Here is a 20,360-nt window from a genome sequence, read left to right on the forward strand (position 1 = left end):
TTGCTTCTTTAAACTTATATTTACAAAATTTATATGTGACATATAACATGGTTCATCAGCAGTAGAAATACATACATCTCATGTGCACGTCAATGGGGTCGTGTGCAGTGTTGGTTTGTAGCTCCTCCTCCTCAATCTGCGCTCTCACTATTTCTACCATAGAACATCACCGTCTGATTTTCTTTCAGTAGATATTTTATAATTTGAATTTCACGTGAGACAAAATAATCAACAGAATAAACTGCAAACCGCGACGGGTGAGAAGGACGATTCCGTCAACGCTCGGCTGCAAAAGAAAGCAAACTGTCGTAAAAGCTTGAAAAGGGTCGGGAACAAAGGGCTGGCTAGCTAGCACGTAGATGACTAGCAGTTGAGAAGCTCGCTGGCGAGCTGAAACGGTGCAGACCATGAAAGCACCGCGAAGGGCCACTGCTACTGTAGCGTCTTTTCCCGCCTTAGATTGGCGCGTAAACCGGACCGCTGCTCTGGTTGGGACGCCGGGGACCGGTTCATGCTGCGGCACAACTACCAACGCAGCGTATTCCATTTTGGACTCAACTGGTTGCATCGTTCCCACTGAAGTTAAACCATTTACGTGCACATAAAGAAAGAGAAGCGGCTCGTTTCTAATCACAGAAATCACAGCCGACTCTACGGGTCATTGGCTAGAAGCCCCTCGCTGAGTGTCTGTGTGGGTTTGTGCACTTTCCCTCAGCTGTACACGTATTTACACGGCATTCAATTCACAAAGAACGGTATTTACAGAGGCAACACGTCAACATCCTTTCATTCCCAGAGGCTAAAAAAGACGAGGCCACCTTGCCCTTAAGCCCTGAGGTCCTTGACCTTTAGGCGCCGGCCTGCAGCTGAGCGTCCAGGGCCCGGATGTGGACGCTGGGCAGAGTGAACCAGGCGAGGGGAAGCTCTCGCCCGGCGCTGTCGTCCTGGAACTTGATGTTAAGGTAGAAGTCTCCGGCGTAGAGGAAGAGCAGCGCACCGACGCAGACGGAGTCCTCTTTGGGTTTCACCTGGGGACGGAGACAGACCCTTCAGTAAGAATCTTTAGCAGGTACCCGTCGGTAGCTGCCTGGAGAACCTCTGAAGCTGGAGAACATCTGTCCAAATGAAGTTGGTTGGCACATTTAGGGATATCATGTGTGTTTTAGCTTCCTTTTAGGCTTGTTTAACATTCAGGAGCCAGAACGTGTTGCAGACAAAGGCTCCTCCCAGGATCCCGTCTCTCATGAGGCCGATTGCATTTAAAAATCGCCGCCGTGGCCTTTAAAAACTGTGTTTTTGTGGTTTTACCTGCTTTGTCTGTGCAGCGCTGCAGTCCCGACTCACCGTGTCGATGTAGAAGGTGTTTGAGCCGATGAAGGTGACCGCCTCCCCCAAATCGTAGTTCTGAACTCCGTTCTGGAAGTCCTGGAACGGCACCACGGTCAGCGCCAGGGGTCCCACGGAGTTCTTGCTCCGATTGGTCAGGCGCACTTCCAGGGTCACGGGGTCGCCCGCCCTGCAGTCGGCGATGACGTCGCAGTCGCACGGCTTGCCGTTCACCAACACATCTGGAACAGGGACACGGGGAGGGGGGGGGGGGGAGGGATTAGCAGAAGCGGAGGGGACGGCTCTTTTGTCTTTTGTCCAACGCGCTGCACAAAAGAGGCGCTCCGAAGAATTTGGGCAGAAGCAAGAATGAAGACATTTCGAATGTCCACGGTGTCATTCACGGGACTTTGTATCCATCAAAGCCCGCTCGCACAATTTGACAGACGTTTCATTGACATTGGTGAGGAGCGCAGGAGACGTGGGTATTAAACTGGATTCCCTCCTATTAATCGCATCATGCGAGACTAATTTCTGTTAGCAATGGATGTGACACCCATACGCAGAGCACCCTGGAGGACACGACTCCCTTCTCACACAGCCACACCCCCAACCCGCCGACTGGGCGCCATTCCACTCCTGACATGGCCCCTACCTGGCCGAGGAGGGGGGGGGACGCCAAGATGAGGGAGAATGAGAGAGACAGACAGAGAATGAGGAAGAATGAGAGTGTGAGAGAGAGAGAATGAGAGAATGAGGGAGAACGAGACGGGTTGAGAATGAGAGGGAGAACGAGAGAGAGAGAGAGGGGGGGAGAGAGAGGGGGAGAGAGAGAGAGAGAGAGAGAGAGGCAGGAGCTGCAGGTGGTTGACATTCAGCTCCACATCTGTATTAAAACCCACTTCATCACTCGGGCGAAGTTCTTTCTTCTTCTTTTAAAGACTAAACCGTCTCTGCAGGTTTGGGACGACGTGTCGTGATGTCGACCGACGCCGGCCCACATCAATCACACGACTTTACATTATTTATTACACTACCTACACTAAGCGACTGGCTCAAATATGTGAGAAGTCTCTCGGTTTGATATTTTTTACGGTTTCTTTGATCACAGACTTTCGGATTCAAACCAACTTTTTGCAACAAAAAAAAAAAAAGGTATAAAATTAGCTTTTTATCTTTTATACGGTCGCTTGGGATAAACTGACATTAAATCCTACTGTGATTTGAGTTGTTTGACTTTAGTGGTTAAAATCCTCAAAGTGTGGCACAGTCAATAGACGCTCCATCACACCACACGTGATGATAATAGTAGTCGTTCATTAAAAAGCCTGCAAAGTGATTTAAATTCATATTCATTGTATATAACTGCAGAGAGCTGCACATTTATGTCCATCAAAAGCTGAGCATATATTTGATGTGTTAGAGTTACGGTTGGCTTTGAGTTCATCCCAATAAAAAAAAAAGCCTTGGTATCGGAGTCGTTGGGAATATTCCGCTTCCTTCGGTGCAGGTGAAGAAGAACAAGCCGATACAACGTGCCCATCGTTGGATTATTATTTCCCTTTCTCACAAGTTTCCTCGCTCCTTTCTTTGTTGAGCTGACAGCAGCAACTTGTTGGGCCAAAGCGACTGAGCGGCTGAGACCCAACCGGCCCGCGGCGGCTTCGCTCGTCCTCCCGTTTACGCCGCTTCCACCGCCGGCACACACACACACACACACACACACACACACGTGTATACACGCTCACACGCACACACGCAACACAATCTTTTCACAGCCGCGGCGCTGCGCATATAGTGACACCTCAGCAAGTAGCTATATTTAGTCTGTTCAAAGTCTTGTTGCTAGGAGATGTGCAAATTATAGGTATTGGCTCCAAAAACTGGAAATAAATTCTTTCACATTAAAACGAAGCAAAGAGAATGGAGAGTCTGTAATGAGCTGATGAACTCCCACACGCAGCCCTCACTCACACTCTCACACACACACACACACACACTCACACACACACACGCAACACTTGCTACAGCTTCTCCGCCTCCCCGCGTTGTGTGTCAGCGCCAAACGACTGATTTAGACCACACGGGCAAAAACAGGGCCCGCTCTAATGAGGACAGCGGCGCTGATGGGGAGATGACACTGGCTAAGATGGACGTAACACCCCACGTGGAGGTTCTCCGGGGACAGAGGCGCTGCTCTCTTTCCTCGGCATGTACTTGTTGGACAGCGTCCCCAGAGGCGGAGGAGCCGCAGGGTGCGTCCCTCGGGAATGTGGAGGGAAGGAGTACGTGCTGAACTGCAATAACTGATTACTGTATTCAAACTACAGACTACTGCTTCTAAGAAGGGCCGAAGGTAAAATGTCTAAAGTGCAGAGTAGATAAAGGTCAGCAGGGGAAATGCGAGGGAGGAGAAGCAACAGGTGCAGAACGTTGGGGATGCATTGATCTGCTGTGTTGTGACGGCGTCATTGAACCAGAGCAATCGATCCGTTTATCAGGCCGCAGCCTCTCGTGCAGGCGCAGCACTTCCAGCCCGTTGCGTAAGGGCGTGCGCCCAGCGCTGCCCGCTGGAGTCGGCGTGGGGGCAAAGCGCTGCGGCACGCGTCGCTACAGCAACCAGGAGAGAAGCACACCGAGAGAGAGAGACAATCGCCGCCGTCCTGCACGAGCAGGGAAAGCCGCGGCTCGGAGGTTAAGCAAAGCTCCACCCCTCCCCCCCCGTGATGATAGAGATGACGAGCGTCGCCCGGAGATTTGTCAGTGTTTACCGGATCCCGCCGCTCCTCGCACCGGGCGCCGACTCGGCTCGTTAAGAGTCGACCACAGATGATGCGCGCGGCGAGGAGAACTCAGGCGGACGACACAGCAACAAATGTGGGTGTCACGTTCGTCGCGCCTCATGTAGAGTGGCATTTCTGAAAGGGGGGCAGGAAATGCTCCTGGAGGTGTTACTCAGATAGCATAGCGATAGAACCGATAGCATCAACAATAGGATATTATTCGCATGTGTGTGTGAGAAAGACAGACAGATATATAATTATTCTCTAAAACGGGTTCATAAATATTAATAATAAAACAGTAAATCATTTTGTGAAGTCAATAAATGACCCCTCAGTTCAATTGACAAAAACTAAATGTAGGCAAAGAACTGATTATTCAAACTGCTTCAACATCGTGCAATATTAACTTATTCTGAAGAAGTCTGTGTGTGAAATATGACTAAAACAAATCAAACTTATCGACAACCGGCTCAAAAGTTGCTTCTTTTTGCGTTGAAACAATAAGCAGGATGTGTGTCTAAAATTAAAATCTCTCTCCAACGTTTAAAGTAGGGCTCCGGTGACGGCGTCGTCCTTCCCGTCACAGAGTGGTGCGGCTGGTCACCGCGGTTTAACCGCCCATCACCGCGATGCGGGGGCGTGGCCACTGACGAAGGCGTAGAACAACACAACCCCGATATCCCTCCGAGCCGACTTCCCCCCTTTGTGATTATCCCCCATAATAAACTCACTCGACAGCCGAGACGTTTACAGGCTCCATCTGCTTCGACAAAAAGAAGCCAGGAAGGCGTTTGGATGCCGGCCCGCCGACTCGAACACCACATCCTGGACTGAGTCTGACTGCTGTCGCTCTGAGGCAACAACGGCACTCTGATAGATAGTAAATTGGCGGGAGCAACATAAATCAACCATTCGTTTGCAGAAGACATTTCTTGCCGTTGCAGCATGTTTCTAAGCGGCGCGAGTCATCGCTGTCCATCTGTCCCTCTTGTGGGACCCTTTATTTCACTGCTAGCAGGACATATTTAAAACGCTTCACCCCAAACAAGCGCACCTACTCGGGCGCAATCGTTTCCAGCAGCAGCGAGCGGCATTGGGGCTCACGAGCGAACGTCGAGTGACGCTGCTTCCAGCCGCCGTGTGCGCAGCATCAGGACCGCGGGAGCGGCAGCTTTACTCGTCCGACACGCCGTTCAATCCCACTCCACTGCTCCGCTCACCCGGGCTTCTTGCCCCTCGCGTTTCCCCTCCGAGTGGGGGGGAAAGGTTATCGCTGCTCAGCATCGTTATCCCTTCGCCCAGCCGGGAGGATTAAGATGCACACTTACAGAGGCGGTTAACCAGTCAATTTATCGAGACACGAGATGTTTTGGAAGGGAAACTGGTTTCTGAGCTCAGTGCTTGCTGGAAATGAGTCGATATGAACGTTTTATAGCAACACAGTGACACAGTGACGTATAAAATCAGACCAACAGCTCCTTATGAACTTCAGACGACTTCATTACCGCGGCGCCGAGGCCTTTGAGGGCGAAATGTCGATAAATGCCGACATGCTTTATACATGCGGCCACATGAGATTCAAGACAAACTGTGAGTGAAAATATATTTCCACTTGTCTGCAATGAGCAGATCTCCTCTGCCATGTTTCCCCATTTTCTTCTTCCAGTAAAAGACGACTTGAGGCCAGAAGAAGAGGACGATATATTTAGCAGCGTGTTGTAGGCACATGGTTCACACTTTTAGTAAGCGTGACCGATCGGGAAAACAAGAATACTGCGAGCCCGGTATCTTACCCATGAGCAACTTCCCAAAATAGAACTAAATCAATAGTCTGAGGTGGTGGCTGGATGCCATTACACTTTAATGGCCCCCCCGCTGTGATCGCCGCCTCGCCTTGGGGCTTCCCATTGTGCCGGCTCATCCTTCCTTCACCGAACTACACATTTCAATACTCCTGCTGAGCTGAGGGATGCTTATTATGTCAGAAGATCAATCAATTGTTACGTTCGTTCCCAGACTCGAACCTTCATTGAGTTGACCTCGGTGGGAGCTGGAGAGGAGCAGACGGGGGTTTTGTGCGGCTCCCAAACGCTCGAAGCTCTCGCTGTGATTCCACTCCTTCCTTTACAAAAGAGGAGGAGGCACAAGAGGGTGGAGCTGGTGCTGTAACAGAGTTTTGTTGTTGAAAATAAATGAAATCACTGCAGCTTTCTGTGTTCCTTCAAGATAAAACCAATACATGCCCCATCAAAAACACATTGAAAGCCGTTATGCACAATCTACACAATATCACAAAGCGGTTGATAAGGAAGCTCGAGACTGTGTTTACTTACAAACACTGCTCTCTACGGTTTGTGGTTCAATTGCATTCAAGATAATTTCCTCTGGAGTCAGAACTATCATGTGAAAAACCTCCGGAGGCCTTTTAAGTCCTTGAAATACACGCAGCCTTCTATCCGTCAGGAGTATTATGTCACAGACTGAAAAGAGCACTAAAGACTAAAAAAGAAAACCGGAAGGTTGAACGCCGAACAAACAATGGATTCACAAACGCTGCCGTGTTGCTGTCGCTTCCTGCATTTTTATTCCTTCGCTCCTCAGGTCAACAGTAAGCATGCTGATGCATAAGCAGAATGTGGACTATGGCCGAAATAACTGCAATATGTAAGATAAGCTATATGCTCTCCTTGCCACGGGGGGGCTGCATGATAAATAGGACAACCAGGGGCTTCTTTGACCTTCCTAACAATACACTCCCACTTCCCGCTGAGTCCAGAGAAAAACATATGGTAACAAAAGGCAACAAAGTTTCAAGTAAAACACCGTCAGTAAGTGACTTTATGCGGCTTCATTATCACAAAGCACTGGCTATCTTCCCCCGGCAGACACCGACGGCCCGGCTGATGAAGCGCGAAAAAACAGCTGCCGCAGATAAATGTGACGATCCTGAATGCCGATGTGAACACGAGGCTCAGCCGCTCCCGGCTTCATGTATCATAACTGATAAAAACAATAGAAAGGCGACACAGACTACGACGTAATAACAACGTTGTCTCTTCCACCGACTTGTGCCGCTGCCACAGAACATGAAGTCGCTCATCTGCGTCTCGTCAATTCACCTCCTGCGGGAGAATCCTGCTGATGAAGCGAAGGCCAGGCTCCATTCGTTGGTTTGGACGGATGGTGGGAAATGATTCACGTTCACATTTGGGAAAGCCAATAATACGTCCTCACGCGGAGATACGAGCGTGGAACCAAGCTGCTCGTCTCACTCTGTGCACAAAGAAGTGGACCTTTTTTAACATATACCCAATTAGTGAGCGCGGGACTCATTCATCTACGTCATATAATGCTGATGACCACCACGTCCGGGTTGATGTGCCCCTCATTACGTTAGTCTGGTATCTTCTCCCACTCTACTGGGAGGAACATCTCTCCCCGGGTGCTTCAAGCACCTCTGAACATCACACCCGTTGATACACACCAATGCTTTCCCAGAGAAGTATGTGATCACAGCTCTGTTCACATCACATCGGATTAAATTTGGGTTGGTTTCTATTTTTCTCAAAGGGGACTTCTTTGATCATTATAATTAATTGGCTGCTATCTTGGCGTGTGGCGGAACTGCAGATATTCCTGCGATGCTCAATTGGTTTGATCAATATTAAAGATAATAGTTTAGAAATGCTCATCGTGTCACATCCAAATGAGCGGTCATGTTTAGTATTAGTAGTGGATAGAAAATAACAAATGCAGGTTTGCCAGATTAATGTCAGAAGGGAAACGTGTGTCACTGTTCTTTAAATAACATCAGATCTCTCTCCTGCTGTTCTCCAACCATCCTTCTCCCCGTCGCTCTCATGCTCTTATTGCAGCGAGGCAAAGCAGGCTTCCTCTTCCCCGTTTATTCATTTTAATAGACGGTGAACATTTTTTAAATACCCCCCAATTATTTAAATCATTTAAACAGAGCTTGTACAATTTTAGAATTATGGAAAACACCAAATGGGCCAAAGTGGTCGTTGTTCCAACAAATCCCACAGAAGCGGGTTTGTGAAGAAGCCTCTTTCAGTTGGTGAGCAGGTGCACTGTGCAAACAACAACGTCCTGGACACAAACAACAACAACATCGACTGAGGATGGTTTCAATGGGGAACGAAGCCCGTGGAAACAAATATTCGCTGGCTGGGACGAGCCGGCGCCTCCGCTGACATCATCCCCCAGGGACGGGGAAAACCAGCTGAGGAGGACATCTTCAGCCCTCGTGTCCATAAAAATCATTAGTCACAAGTCATTGGCAGGCCTCCCCCGAGAGCGTTACTGCAGTGTGGTCCAAACACGGCTGCTGTCATATGCCGCGCTGCACACTTCCTGCCGTTGCGCCGCCTCATTACTCGGCTGCCAATATGTTCCGACCCTGATTATGCAAACGCACTCGACCGTCAACGTCAAAGCGCTCCAACACGTGTAGATACCTTCAGGCGCGCCGGTGGAGCTCCTGTTAGAGGCGCCCCCCCCCCCCCGGGGCCTCCGAGCCAAATCGCAGTGCCGCGGAAGTTCTGCTGACTCGGCGCGACGAGGCCAAAAGGGCCCGCTGACGTGATCTTTGATGACATTCGGCGCGACTGTGGGAGGAGAGAGGAAGGGAGACGGGGGAGGAATCTGATGTTTGGACCCGACCGCGATGTGAACAGACTTAAGGACGTTTTTTGGCCGTTTCGACGTAGGCAAGCGGATGCAATTTCCCGCCCCGCCTCTCCTCAGCGCCGGAGGCTGGTTCATCATGTGGGAGGTTGAAAGCTGCAGGAATAAAAACTGCTCCTGATGACGCACACGCAGCAGTGACTAGAGGAGGATTTCCCGAACACGGACCAAAGCTGTTGCCGCTGAAGGGAATATCATTTTGTTATGTAGGGAAAGAAAAAAAAAAAAAGAGGAGCGCAACAAAGCCCCGCCTCCTCACCCACACACAATCTGCTGCCGCACGCCGCTCCTGCTGCTGGATTTGTGCGTGTCGTGAGGAGATAATACGACACACATATTGTGGGGTACATTACTTTTATGTGGCAATTATGGAGCAGACAAATTAACCCGTTGGGCACTTATGGAGTCTATAAGTGTAGTGCTTATACGGCAAACTGTCTCCGAAGGAAAATAGACGGAGGAAGTTTGTGTGACAAACTTATTGCTGTGTTTGATGAGCAAAAGAAAGGAAACAGAGAGAGAGAGATAGCAAGGAATGCTGGGTTTAATTATCAAATATGTGATTCAATAGATCAACAAAGGAAATGCAATCATTTATTTTCATTATATAGCAATGGAAAATACTGAATTCAGGCATATATCCAGTAGAGCCCGACTGATAGCGGATTAAGTGGAGTAAATCCCACATGACGAAGATGAGTACAGAGCAGGTTACTTTACAGCTGGAAAAAAAAAAAAAAGAACCGCATCAAAGCTCAATTGTTAATTATCATCCAACATATTGTGAATTGCAAACTGTCGGCAGTAAGCTCGCACAGGTCGATACGTCTCGGGCTGAGGGAGGAAGTGAAACGGGTGAGCAAAGAGCCTCGCTCTTAATCCGCCGCCGTGGGCCGCGCGCGATAACGCACTCCACAGTCCTGCCGTACGATAAACGCCCTCCCGCCCGTCGCCTCCGCTTAGTCCGCCGCGGCTACACGTCAGCGGGCCGGCTGCCTATTGAGCATCACACTCCTCATGTGCCGAACTCTCCGGGTGAATTATCAGTGTGCAGCAGGAGCACCGGAGGTAATGAGCTGTCAGTGCTGCACTGAGGGGGGGGGGGGGGCAGGGTTATTAAACAAATGGGAATCGATGCCGTTCCAAAAGTCACTTCAGTCACCTGCAGGTGCATCGAGGACTCAAGCAGGATGGATGTGGAAAAAAGCAAGACACGTCATTAGAAACCTGCTCTGCCAGCTTTAATCACAGGTGCACAGAGGTTCTCCCTTTATTTTTGTCGATGGTTGGGGGCGAGCGAGGGGGGGGGGGGGGGGGATGTTTAGTGTGAGATTAATGAAATTCCCTCGAGTACGTTTGATGAGGATAGACATGCGGGGTTTTTAATAAGGTAATGAATGTGTGTGAGGAGCCAAAAGGTAAATCGCACTACAAGGCTCAGCTCTTGTCTCCGTCGTGATCCTTCGGTGACGCTTCACTGCAGTTCTTCTAATGACTGCGCCGTCGTATTTTAATACGTTTTAATTACCAGCCCATCTCATGACACGAGAGAAGAAAGCACTGAATGTCAGACGTGAGCCGGCGTGCAGACAAAGGAGAAACAACAAAAAGCCTTGTGGACTCATTGTATGTCCTATGTTACGTGTGCGCTGGCTGGTGAGCGGCCATTGGTGCTTTTCACGGCTCCAAACTACAAACAGACGACATGGGAAATAAACAAAGCGTCCGGCTCACTATTGGATTTAATCAAATGTGAGTAATTAACTCATTCATTTTAAATGACACGGGTGGAAAATGAGTCAATAAAGTACTCTTCTTTCCTCAGTGCATAAGTGTGCCTCGGAATTATTTTATTAGCATTGTATTTTAATAAATTGCAACTTGCATGGAGGGATAATACATAGACTACTTTGACACCTTCATCTTCAACTCTGAAATCAGCGGAGTCAGCTGATGTTCCTCAAGTGATGAACGGCGAAATAATGTGAAAACCTCTCGAAACAACTTGAGAAAGGTCAGAGAGAATTAACCCACGTGAAGCAATCCTAGAATCTAAATTAAACCCCACAACTCCGACCTGCCTGCCGTCCATCACCCAACTAAAGGAGGGTCCCACCCGCTCCATCCACCCCCCTTTTCTCTCCCTCCTCCGGTCGATCACTCCGTCCGCCAGAGGAACTCGTCACGTCCTCCGTGTCCGTCCAACGAGCCAAACTCCGTCTCCATTCCCCACTCCGCTACTCCTCCACCCATTACGCATTGTTGCAGCGCGTCCGTCTTTCTCAAGCTACCTGCCTCCGACCACTTTCTCATTCATTTTTCATCCCTGTAACTATAACCCGCTCTCTCCTCCTCCTCCATCTCAGCATTTCCCCTCATTAGCACTGCCAGCTCCATCACTACAGTCTCTTTTTCTTTCACGAGTCATAAGCCCTTTGAATGTCGCCCAGATTCTGCTACAGCTGGCAGTATTTCTGCGAGGTGTTATGAGCGCTATTTATCATCTTAAGACTTCTCGTAGCACTAATTTAAAGAACAGAGCAAATCAAATAATAACCCCCTCCCCCCCCCACCACCATGGTGTGTTTCTACCTCACCTCCATTGAACCCTGTGTGTTCGTCCCAGACGAGCCGCAGTGGCTGCTGAAACATTTAAACACATTACTTCCTCCACACCTGACTTCACCTGCTGCTGTTTGGTGTTGTGAGGAAATCAAACCAACAATCAGACCACAATGTTTTCACGGGATCTCCATTAACTTCACTTAGCATGAGAATGTAATATGGAAGCCGTGATGAACGCTGGGGGCTATCAATTATCTCTATGGTAGATAAGTGAAGTAAAACAGCTCTTCGGGCTATTCAGGAGGTCATCAAGAGATGATGATGGGTTAATAAGAGTTTCAGACTAAGCCGCAGCGCATCACACCGCACACCCAGATGGGAGATACAACTCGGAAAAACAAGGCAACTTTTCTTTCATCAAACAGGGACTTTTCCCTGCAGCGCGACCCGTCTCCTCCTCCTGGTGACATCCGATACAACAAGGAGGTCAAGTTACAATCCTTCAGATGGTCATGAAATCAACCCACATGTTCTATAGTCTGCAGCTCTGCAGCATTAATTGCAACGTATTCACATTACGTTGCTGTCGTGTACATTGTAATATTACAACATCAGACAGAACTAAAATCTAAAAGACTATAAAGGGAAAGACTATACTTTAGTCCAAGTGTTCATATCAAAAAGTAAAAGCATGAACACTATTATAATGCAACATTCAATTCAAGTCCATTCAGGCTAACTAGGGTCAATGTTCAGCTATCTGAGGTTACTTAATAAAAAGCTGCTAATCTGGAGTCACTTTTGGCCCGAACTCCAAGCGCTGCCTCGGCTGAGTGATGAAAGAATGATGATCAATGAATAAATCCCAAGGTTAATCTCTAAATGCGTTTTACAGAAGCGCTGTCAACCTCCAGAATCCCTCTGGTTCCCTCGACAAAAAGCCAACGGAATGTCGTCGGATTTTGGAATATTAAAAGAATAAAGCAAACAAAAGTTAACGACCTGCACATTTTGGGTAGCGAGATAATCTTCCTGCCAACCAAGTCTACCTACGGGTAGAAATAAAGTAAGCATAACCTTTTATTATCTTAATTAAATGCATATAGTCAGTGAAAGGTGAATGCTAGAATATAACAGAACTAGACCGGACTTATGCCACTAAACTTGGGCATATAACGCCATAGCTGGGTAGATACTCAACCTCCTGTGATGAATCAAACCGACTGAGACGAGCTAACCAGAATGCTAACAGGATATTGCAGATTTGTTAATAGAAAATGCTTTGGTACTATCTCGATGAGGATGTCATTCAGTAGTAAATGACTGGTGGATAAATGTATTATTTAGGAGAGATGATTGGTGCCCCTAAAAAGACATAAGCGAATAAAACCAGACGAACCTCCCTTCTCGTTTCTTCTTCTGTGAAACTGATCAAAAGAAGTGACAGACGACTCATGCATGATATTACCGCCAGGAATGATGTCATGGAAATCATCAAAGGCCTACCTTTCTTTCTTCCAGCCCTGATTCCTGACGCTGGTAATGTGGCTGCTGAATAAATGCATGAGGGCCATTGATATTGCTGCGGGGACGGTTTGAAGAGGACCGAAGCCGTCCTCCGGTCACAACTTTCAGACGGGGGGAGACTTTAGTCTCCAAATGTCAATAGAAGGTTAGCAAAATCTTGTTAAGGAGTGAATATCAGATGCAATTACACAAAGGGTTTGAGAGAGACCTCTGCGCCTCACAGCCGAGGTCTAATTACACAGAGCAGGTTCGTCTGCGTTGGATTTAATTAAGAGGAGAGGAGCGGCTGAGTCGCTGATGAGGACAATGATCAGAGCATCAGGCACGACCTGTTCCTCGAGTACCGTCATCCAAAACACTTCAGCGTTTTTGTTTAAGTAATTCGATGCAGAAAATAATTTCTCTAAACATTGCAGAGCGCGTGGCTGGTCTGATGAGGCCCGACCCCTGACCCCTGACCGCGCTACGCGCTGCTCTCCAACACACGACTGCATTTAGGGAAACAAAGTCGTTCCCGCCGCCAAAGGCGCATGGGTTCGATATTGATTACATTACATGAAAACAAGTATTTAACAATAGCAGGATACAAACACAAGAAATAAAAAATAAAAAAACACCATCTCTGGTGAAAGACAGATGAAGTGAGACCCGTCAATATCATGGAAAAGAACTACGTATTAGTAAAAGTCCTCCAATCCAATTTGCTCTTCGCTCATCCCTCCTTCCCTTGAATTATTCAATTTTAATACAAGCGGTGTGTAAGTGCTGCCTCGGAAATAGCTCAGGCTTCTAAAAACAGCCAATGAGGGCACCAAGTTACAAAAATCCACTGAAGGATTTATGGATTTCTGTAATAATAAACCGAGACGGATGTATTTCGAGAGTCTCTGTAGAGCCACAGAAACGCCGCTCATCAAGGAGCTGTGTTTAATTTTGTGTTACATAAATACAAAAGAATACAAGTATTTGTTTTCCATTGCTCACTAATGTTATTTATGTAATTTTATTTATTACAGATGTTCATGGTCCCGAAAGGAGGAAGTCTGGAGTCAAATATCTCAACGACGACCAGAGAGTGTGGCATTCAATTCCTGGCAGAATGAATTTTTGTTAACTTCCCCCCCTTGTTTTGATAAAGAAAATGGAGTGTTTGTGTGTGTGTGTGTGTCGACTTTAGCACCAAACTGATAAAGTGACACGTGACCAACTCCAGGAGAGCTGCGACCTCCAGATGTCAAACTGCACATTTTGCTGCTCTTCCGTAAACACGCCACATCAAAGGCACTTATCGGCTAGGAGCTCGCCACTTTAGGAGCCGGTTGGTATTTGTGCCGCTGATTCATAGAAATGTCGTCGCTAAAAATGGATGCACACAAAAGCCACTCGACGGCTAAAAGCTCGCAATTTGTGCAGAATCTCCACCCTGATAAATGTGAAAGAGTGTATGAATTTGCGCGTTACGACCAGTGCTTGAGAGGTGCTCCACATCTGAAAACTATTACAAGGACGAGGGTAAATAACCCGTTTCGTGATGTGGGAGGAGGGAACCGCTGGGCGGTTGGTAGCAAAAAGAAAACAATTGGATCTGTGGAATCAAATCACGCAGCAGCCGGTTCGGTTCAGCTGGTCTCCCTTTCTGCGTGTCAACCAAACAAATGAGACGGGGGCCGAATTAAACAACGGGGGCCCCTCCTACACGTCCCTGGACTTGGCTTATACTTTCCCGGCATCCCGATCCACCGACCGGTCGTCAGCGCCGGAGCAGTTGGGACTGGCGGAGCACATCAGGGTCCGCCTGGGTGCCGCTGCGGACGAGGCAACGCGTGGACCAGAGGAGAGGACGCGAAACCCCCGCGTCCTCAACGTCGCCCCTCAGCCATGTGGGAGCACGGCCTCAGGTTCGAAAGCGGTTCTGGTTCTCTCGATACCCGAACACACAGGTATCTCCGTCCAGGAAGTCTCATACACGAGCAGGAGCGACCGCTCGCAGCACACCGGAAGGCGCTTACGGAACATTCCAGTCGTGGCTGATCAATTCAAATACAATAAAGGACGAGACTGGTGTCATTTAGGACAGACGATGAGGTGCTTGTGAGAAAAGAACAACGTTGAGCCGCTCATCAGCTCTGCGTCCAGTGTGAGAGCAGCTCGCAGCTATTTCAAACAACTGTTTTAAGAGAGAGGAGCCCAAGTGGGCCAAATATTACTTTCCACGACTCCAAAAAGAATGCAAACGTTGCTCCACATTTTTGAGAACAAGTCGCCTCGATCAGCGAGAGGGAGAACTGTGATCCCGTACTAACAGCGTGCATCACAAAGCCTGTCAGCATCCTGCGGCGATGAGGTCAATCGGCGCGTTACTGCCGAGGGATCCAGTAAAAAAAAAGGGGCGGTTCCAGATAAGAGTCATGGAATTAATGTAGGGAAGAAGAAAAAAAAAAGAAAAAGACACTGCTGCCGACACTTTCCTCTCCTAAATAACAAAGTGCTGCTGCTGCCGCCGAGAATAGCTGCACCCGCCTGTGGTTAGGAGGTGCGATCGCCATCATCATCATTAGCATCCTCGCCGCGTGATTCTCGACGCCGCACACGGGACACGTGTCTTGGATCCCCGAGGTGCCGTTGCAGCGCCTTCATTCAGCGACTTTTACACTTATCCAATTATGCACCCACTTTGGTACCTGGCATGCAGATGCATCATGGGAGATCGGGTAGTATTCTGGGCGTCAGAGCTGCTTCTGTGTAAAGTTCCGTACGGCCTGAAGGGACGATGATCTGGTGCAAGTAGAATTAACAGTACCAGTTTGTCCCATCGATGTATTTTAAGAAAGGAGACTTTCTTCAGCTGAAAGCAGATTGTCTGATTGATAATCAGTGCTGTACTTTGATGGCACACAAACAAACAAACAAACAATTTATTTTGATTATTCCTGTTTTGTCTAAAGACCTCTGAGACTCTGGGCTTAATCGGTAACCTTGACTCAACATCTTATCCATTGTATTAACATTTCAATCACCTACTTCATTATCAAAATAAAGAAATCGGGGAATAAAACAGGAAAGGAGGATAGACTGTTGTGTCCTTCTTGCTGTAGGAGACGATGCTCATGCCTATTTAAACATTTCAAAAAACAACACAAAAAAAGATAAGAATATTTTTAGCTGGAGCGATTGTGAGTAACAACTCAGAGCCTCCCGAGTTCCTTGGACTTTCTCACCACAATGATACATGCTAAGAAAAGTTACTTTAAGCTTTCTGACAAGACTAATGTGTTTACCGCTCAGCGAGGTCCCTAAAGGCCCGATGCCACATTCGTGGAGCACACGTTGTGCCTGTGAACGCTTCATTTCTCCATTTTAAACTCTCAGTCTGCCACCTCCCAAACGAATGTGTGTAATAAGACCCGGCAAACGCTCGCGCAAAGTGGACCCTCCGACGCGACGACACCGTGTTTGTTTTTTGCTACATGAAAAAAAAAAAAAAATGTCATCGCAGCTCCTTTGGCCATAAATATACTGCTGCCTGTACGACAACACGACAATGTTGGCAGTGGCTATTTCAGGAGTGAGGCGTCGAAGGCTACCACTGCCAACAACGGGGAGCGGAACTACTCCGGGGCGGCGTTTGGGTAGAAAGACAGAATATTGCGAGATGATTCATGGGCTAATTAGCCGGGGCCCATAAAAACGCACACTTGGCATTGGTAAAAAGATGTGGTTAATTTGTCAGCGCTGACAGTCAGACACATGCGTATTAAAATGCTGTTGATGGCGTCGCATGGTTGCATTTGCCGATTCTTAGTATGTGCAAGTGTGAGCCAGTCACCTATGATTGGCGTATATACCAGACAGAAAAATATATGTCTATAGAATGATGTTTGCAGCATAGGCCACATACTCACTATAGGCCACAAGTCTCGTAACAAAAACCGAATCGTAAGCCGATCAAAGGGAAAACAAGGGAGGTGCAGTAAAGCATTCGGGATGTGCAAAAAGAGGCATCGTGAGCGCGGATCACGGAAGTGTGACGTCGACTCGCTCTCATTCATTTCCAATAAAGCAGTTCCAAGAGTTGGTATTCACGACGCTCTTGTTACATGAGACGCTGAAATTTTCTGCTGGTGCACTTTCACGTGAACCCGAACGCTTCAACGTGAGCTCACAAAGACAAACCCGGCTTTTATCTGGCACTTACTAATTAACGGAAGGCAGATTGTGAATGACAATACCACAACTGCAGTGAAGCAGCTAAATTATTCTAAAAATGGTTGCCTGTCTTTACTAATATTATTATTTAACTGTGAAGCATTTACAGGAACAGCAACATGCAGGAAGAGGATTCAGCTTCAGATCCATTGAATCAATAACTGGCAGAATAACACACTCTTTACTCAACATTTTCAACAAAGCCCGTAAGTGAAGGAACATGTCAGGTGAGAGAAAACGATGGATTTGAGGAGAGAGTCTTTAGGGAACAAGGAAACCAGCCACGGCCGTTTAAATCAATGAACATCTGGAGCATTAACAGCCCGCCACCCAACATTAGTGTGTGGATGCTCGAGACGGCCCACAATCCCAGCGCTATTAGGGCAGAGGGACAGTGGAAATAGGCTTTTCTTAATTACACCTAAACATGAAGAAAAGCTCTGGGCCGACGCTGCTCATCTGCATGTAAACAACTCGAGGATGGATGAATAAATGACTGGATTCCTCAGCAGGCTGCAGCCTGCGGGACCGGAGTCAAAGGGAAAAAACAATCCCAAAATCAGATAAGAGGAGACAAGGGAACAATAACACAAGTATCTATCACAAGTATGGCTATACACACTGTCACCTTTCTTACTGAATAGGGCCGGAGTGGTGTACCAGCTAAAAGGAGGCGTGACAATGGGCCAAATATAACTGAATGAATGAATGGAATTGTTTTTACACAGCGTAAGCATTACTATAATAAAGTACGGCAGGTTTTATGGGCTGTTTGCGGCACATAAAACAATCGCAAGTTCAATTGTTAAATTAGGTTGGCTATATAAGCGAGGGAGGGATAAGAAAGAGTCGCTTTATTGTTTTGTACGTCCGTACACGAGTTCATTTGAAGGAAATGAAAACCTCAATATCTTGAAAACTAATTTCTTGAGTTAACGCTAAAACTTTCGGAACGTGTTTGTAAACTGAACGGACGGGACCTGCTGTGGCTGAAGGAATGAAGGAACGACGAAAAGGAGACTGTCACAATGCCCCGGGGGTGTCGAACGGACTACGTTGGCACCTTCTGCCGCCTGTCAGCTCTCAACATGTTGGAAAGCGAAGCGTCACGGGCCGCCGCAGCTATGTGCCACATTGCCGCCGGCAAACTCCCACGAAAAAAAAATAAAACACATTATTACGATGCCATTGTGTCAGGAGTGTAAAGAGAAGTAAAGGGTAATGCTCGGAGCAGCTCACAAAGGCCTTCGCTTCACTTTTCGTTACAGCTGCCAGGTGCCGGTTCCATCTGCAGTCGCAGGCATCTCAGGTGGGAAAACATACGGCGGATTAATCAAGTTATCGTGAATAGATCCCGCAGAAGTGCTGAGGTAACCATTCAATCTGCAGCTGAAACCAGGGGCCCGATCTACGTTGAGGAGTAGCAGAACAGGACGCAGAAACACTCCTTTCCTTTTGTGCTTTTAGTCGATAATGGATTTTTAGTTTGATGTCCTGAATCAACTTGAGCGAAGGATGTCCCGTCTTGGACTCATTAATGATTCCAATAGATATGCTAATAGCCTTTTGCAAAGAAGTATGTGCACTGCCTCTGATGCATATACTGTCAAATCAGCAAACCAGCCGTTTTGTGCATTAGTCTGGCATTACAGCGTTCATCTTTAGAGAGGATCGTACCTGCGGCCCGTGTTCCAGCCTCAGCTGCCCTGCTTCTGTGCCTCCATAATTACGTTTGCCGCTTGAATTAGAACCAAGAGACCCAGAACACATGGCTGAAGGTCTCTCCTGCTCACCTCCACCGATTCTCCATCTGCACCAAGCACAATCTACCCCAAAATTGAATTAAGGCCACTGCCACTGCGTGCAGATGCATTATTCATGTGGGTTTTTTTTTTCCAGGCACGCTAACAACAAAAAAAGGAAATGAGTGAATATTTCCATCTGATGTTTAAAATGCACAATCCAAGCATTCCTTTACACCAACAATACTGTTGCTGGGCAATTAAAAGCAAGTCATAAGTAACTCGAGAAGCATAAGGTCATGTGAAAAAAAGAAGAAAAAGATTAAATATGCTTTATCAATATTGAGATAAAGCCGTTCTGGGTTGTATTCAAATCCCTTAAAGACCATCGGTTTCATGCTCATCCGAGACGTTTCACTGGGACTCATTAGCCTCCAAACATTAGCATTTCACTCATGCTAATGTGAGGAAGGCTGTTGGTTGTTAGCGCCCAGCGCCCCCCCCGCGAGTCATCCTCAGGACGACTCATCAGAATCCTGACGTCTTACTTTGTACAACTCGTCCCTGTCTACGCGAGAGTGTTTGTGCGTCCAAACACAAATTATTTATGTCACTGTAGAGTCAAAGAAGAAGAAGAAGAAGAAGAAACCAGACTGTACCGAAGGGGACTTGAAACTAGCAATTGAGACAAAATGTTTACAGAGGGAATAAATCAAGGGATAAGTCTTCTCATCTCACAAACTTCTTTACCACAAGACTTTGTCTTCAGACCTGAGGCGTCGCCCCCTGATGGCCGTCAGCGAGAACGCAGCTTGTTAAAGACCCCTTTCATTTTCAGCTCATGCTGAAGATGGCGCTTCTCTACTTGATGTCAAAGAACCTCTGATACGACACTGACTGAATCAATCAACACAACGTCCTACAGCAGCTCACAGTGATGCAGCATTTCCTCACTGCGGGCTGCATTTAGTGCCGAGCGCCTTCCCCGTGGCACATTCACGTGCATGCCAGGCAATGCATGTGTGAGTATCGGCGGACGCTGCATCACGACCCCCTTTTTACCTGCACATGGGCCGTATGCTTTAGGCAAGCCTCCAGGAAGGCGGGGGATTCTACAGCTGTTGCTGCTAAACTATGCAAATTGGCAAAATATGGTTCCGGCTAAATATAAACCGCCATTAAAATTTGAGTGTTGCATTAAGCAGCAGTACACGCATTAGTGGGCCCACTGAGTCACCACCCCGGGATAACTCAGCCGACCCGTGAGCTCGCCGGGAGAGAAGCAGCGCAACGTACGAATAATTAATGCGTGCAGCGATCTGACGCCGGGCGTTAAAGGGCGCCGTTGTGTGGTTCTTGTTGAAGTTTCACGGCTCCTGGCGGAGTTGTGGCTCGTACCAACTCAGACGAAGCACGAGACATCGAGCGCCGCCGTTCGCCACCGAGTGAATCCTGTTCGGCGGAGAAAACGTGACTCTGGCTTGATCGCCGCTGTTCAAATTGTTTG

General features: G+C 47.8%; 1 protein-coding gene across 6 annotated transcripts in view; it reads right to left on the reverse strand.

The window, feature by feature from the left end:
* trappc9 (trafficking protein particle complex subunit 9) overlaps positions 1-20,360 on the reverse strand; it is an 89,446-nt gene continuing 69,086 nt past the window's right edge. For all 6 annotated transcript variants that reach the window (XR_013450970.1, XR_013450969.1, XM_040187840.2 and 3 more), the window contains 2 exons: positions 1,345-1,568; positions 1-1,028 (listed from right to left, as the gene is read on the reverse strand). Coding sequence is in view for 4 of the 6 variants with exons in the window: in XM_040187840.2 (XP_040043774.1) it covers positions 849-1,028; positions 1,345-1,568 (404 nt within the window). In the remaining 2 variants the exon portion in view is untranslated. The remainder of the gene's footprint in view (positions 1,029-1,344; positions 1,569-20,360) is intronic.

This window comes from Gasterosteus aculeatus, chromosome 10 (genome assembly GCF_964276395.1).
Source record: "Gasterosteus aculeatus chromosome 10, fGasAcu3.hap1.1, whole genome shotgun sequence".
Taxonomy (NCBI): Eukaryota; Metazoa; Chordata; class Actinopteri; order Perciformes; family Gasterosteidae; genus Gasterosteus; species Gasterosteus aculeatus.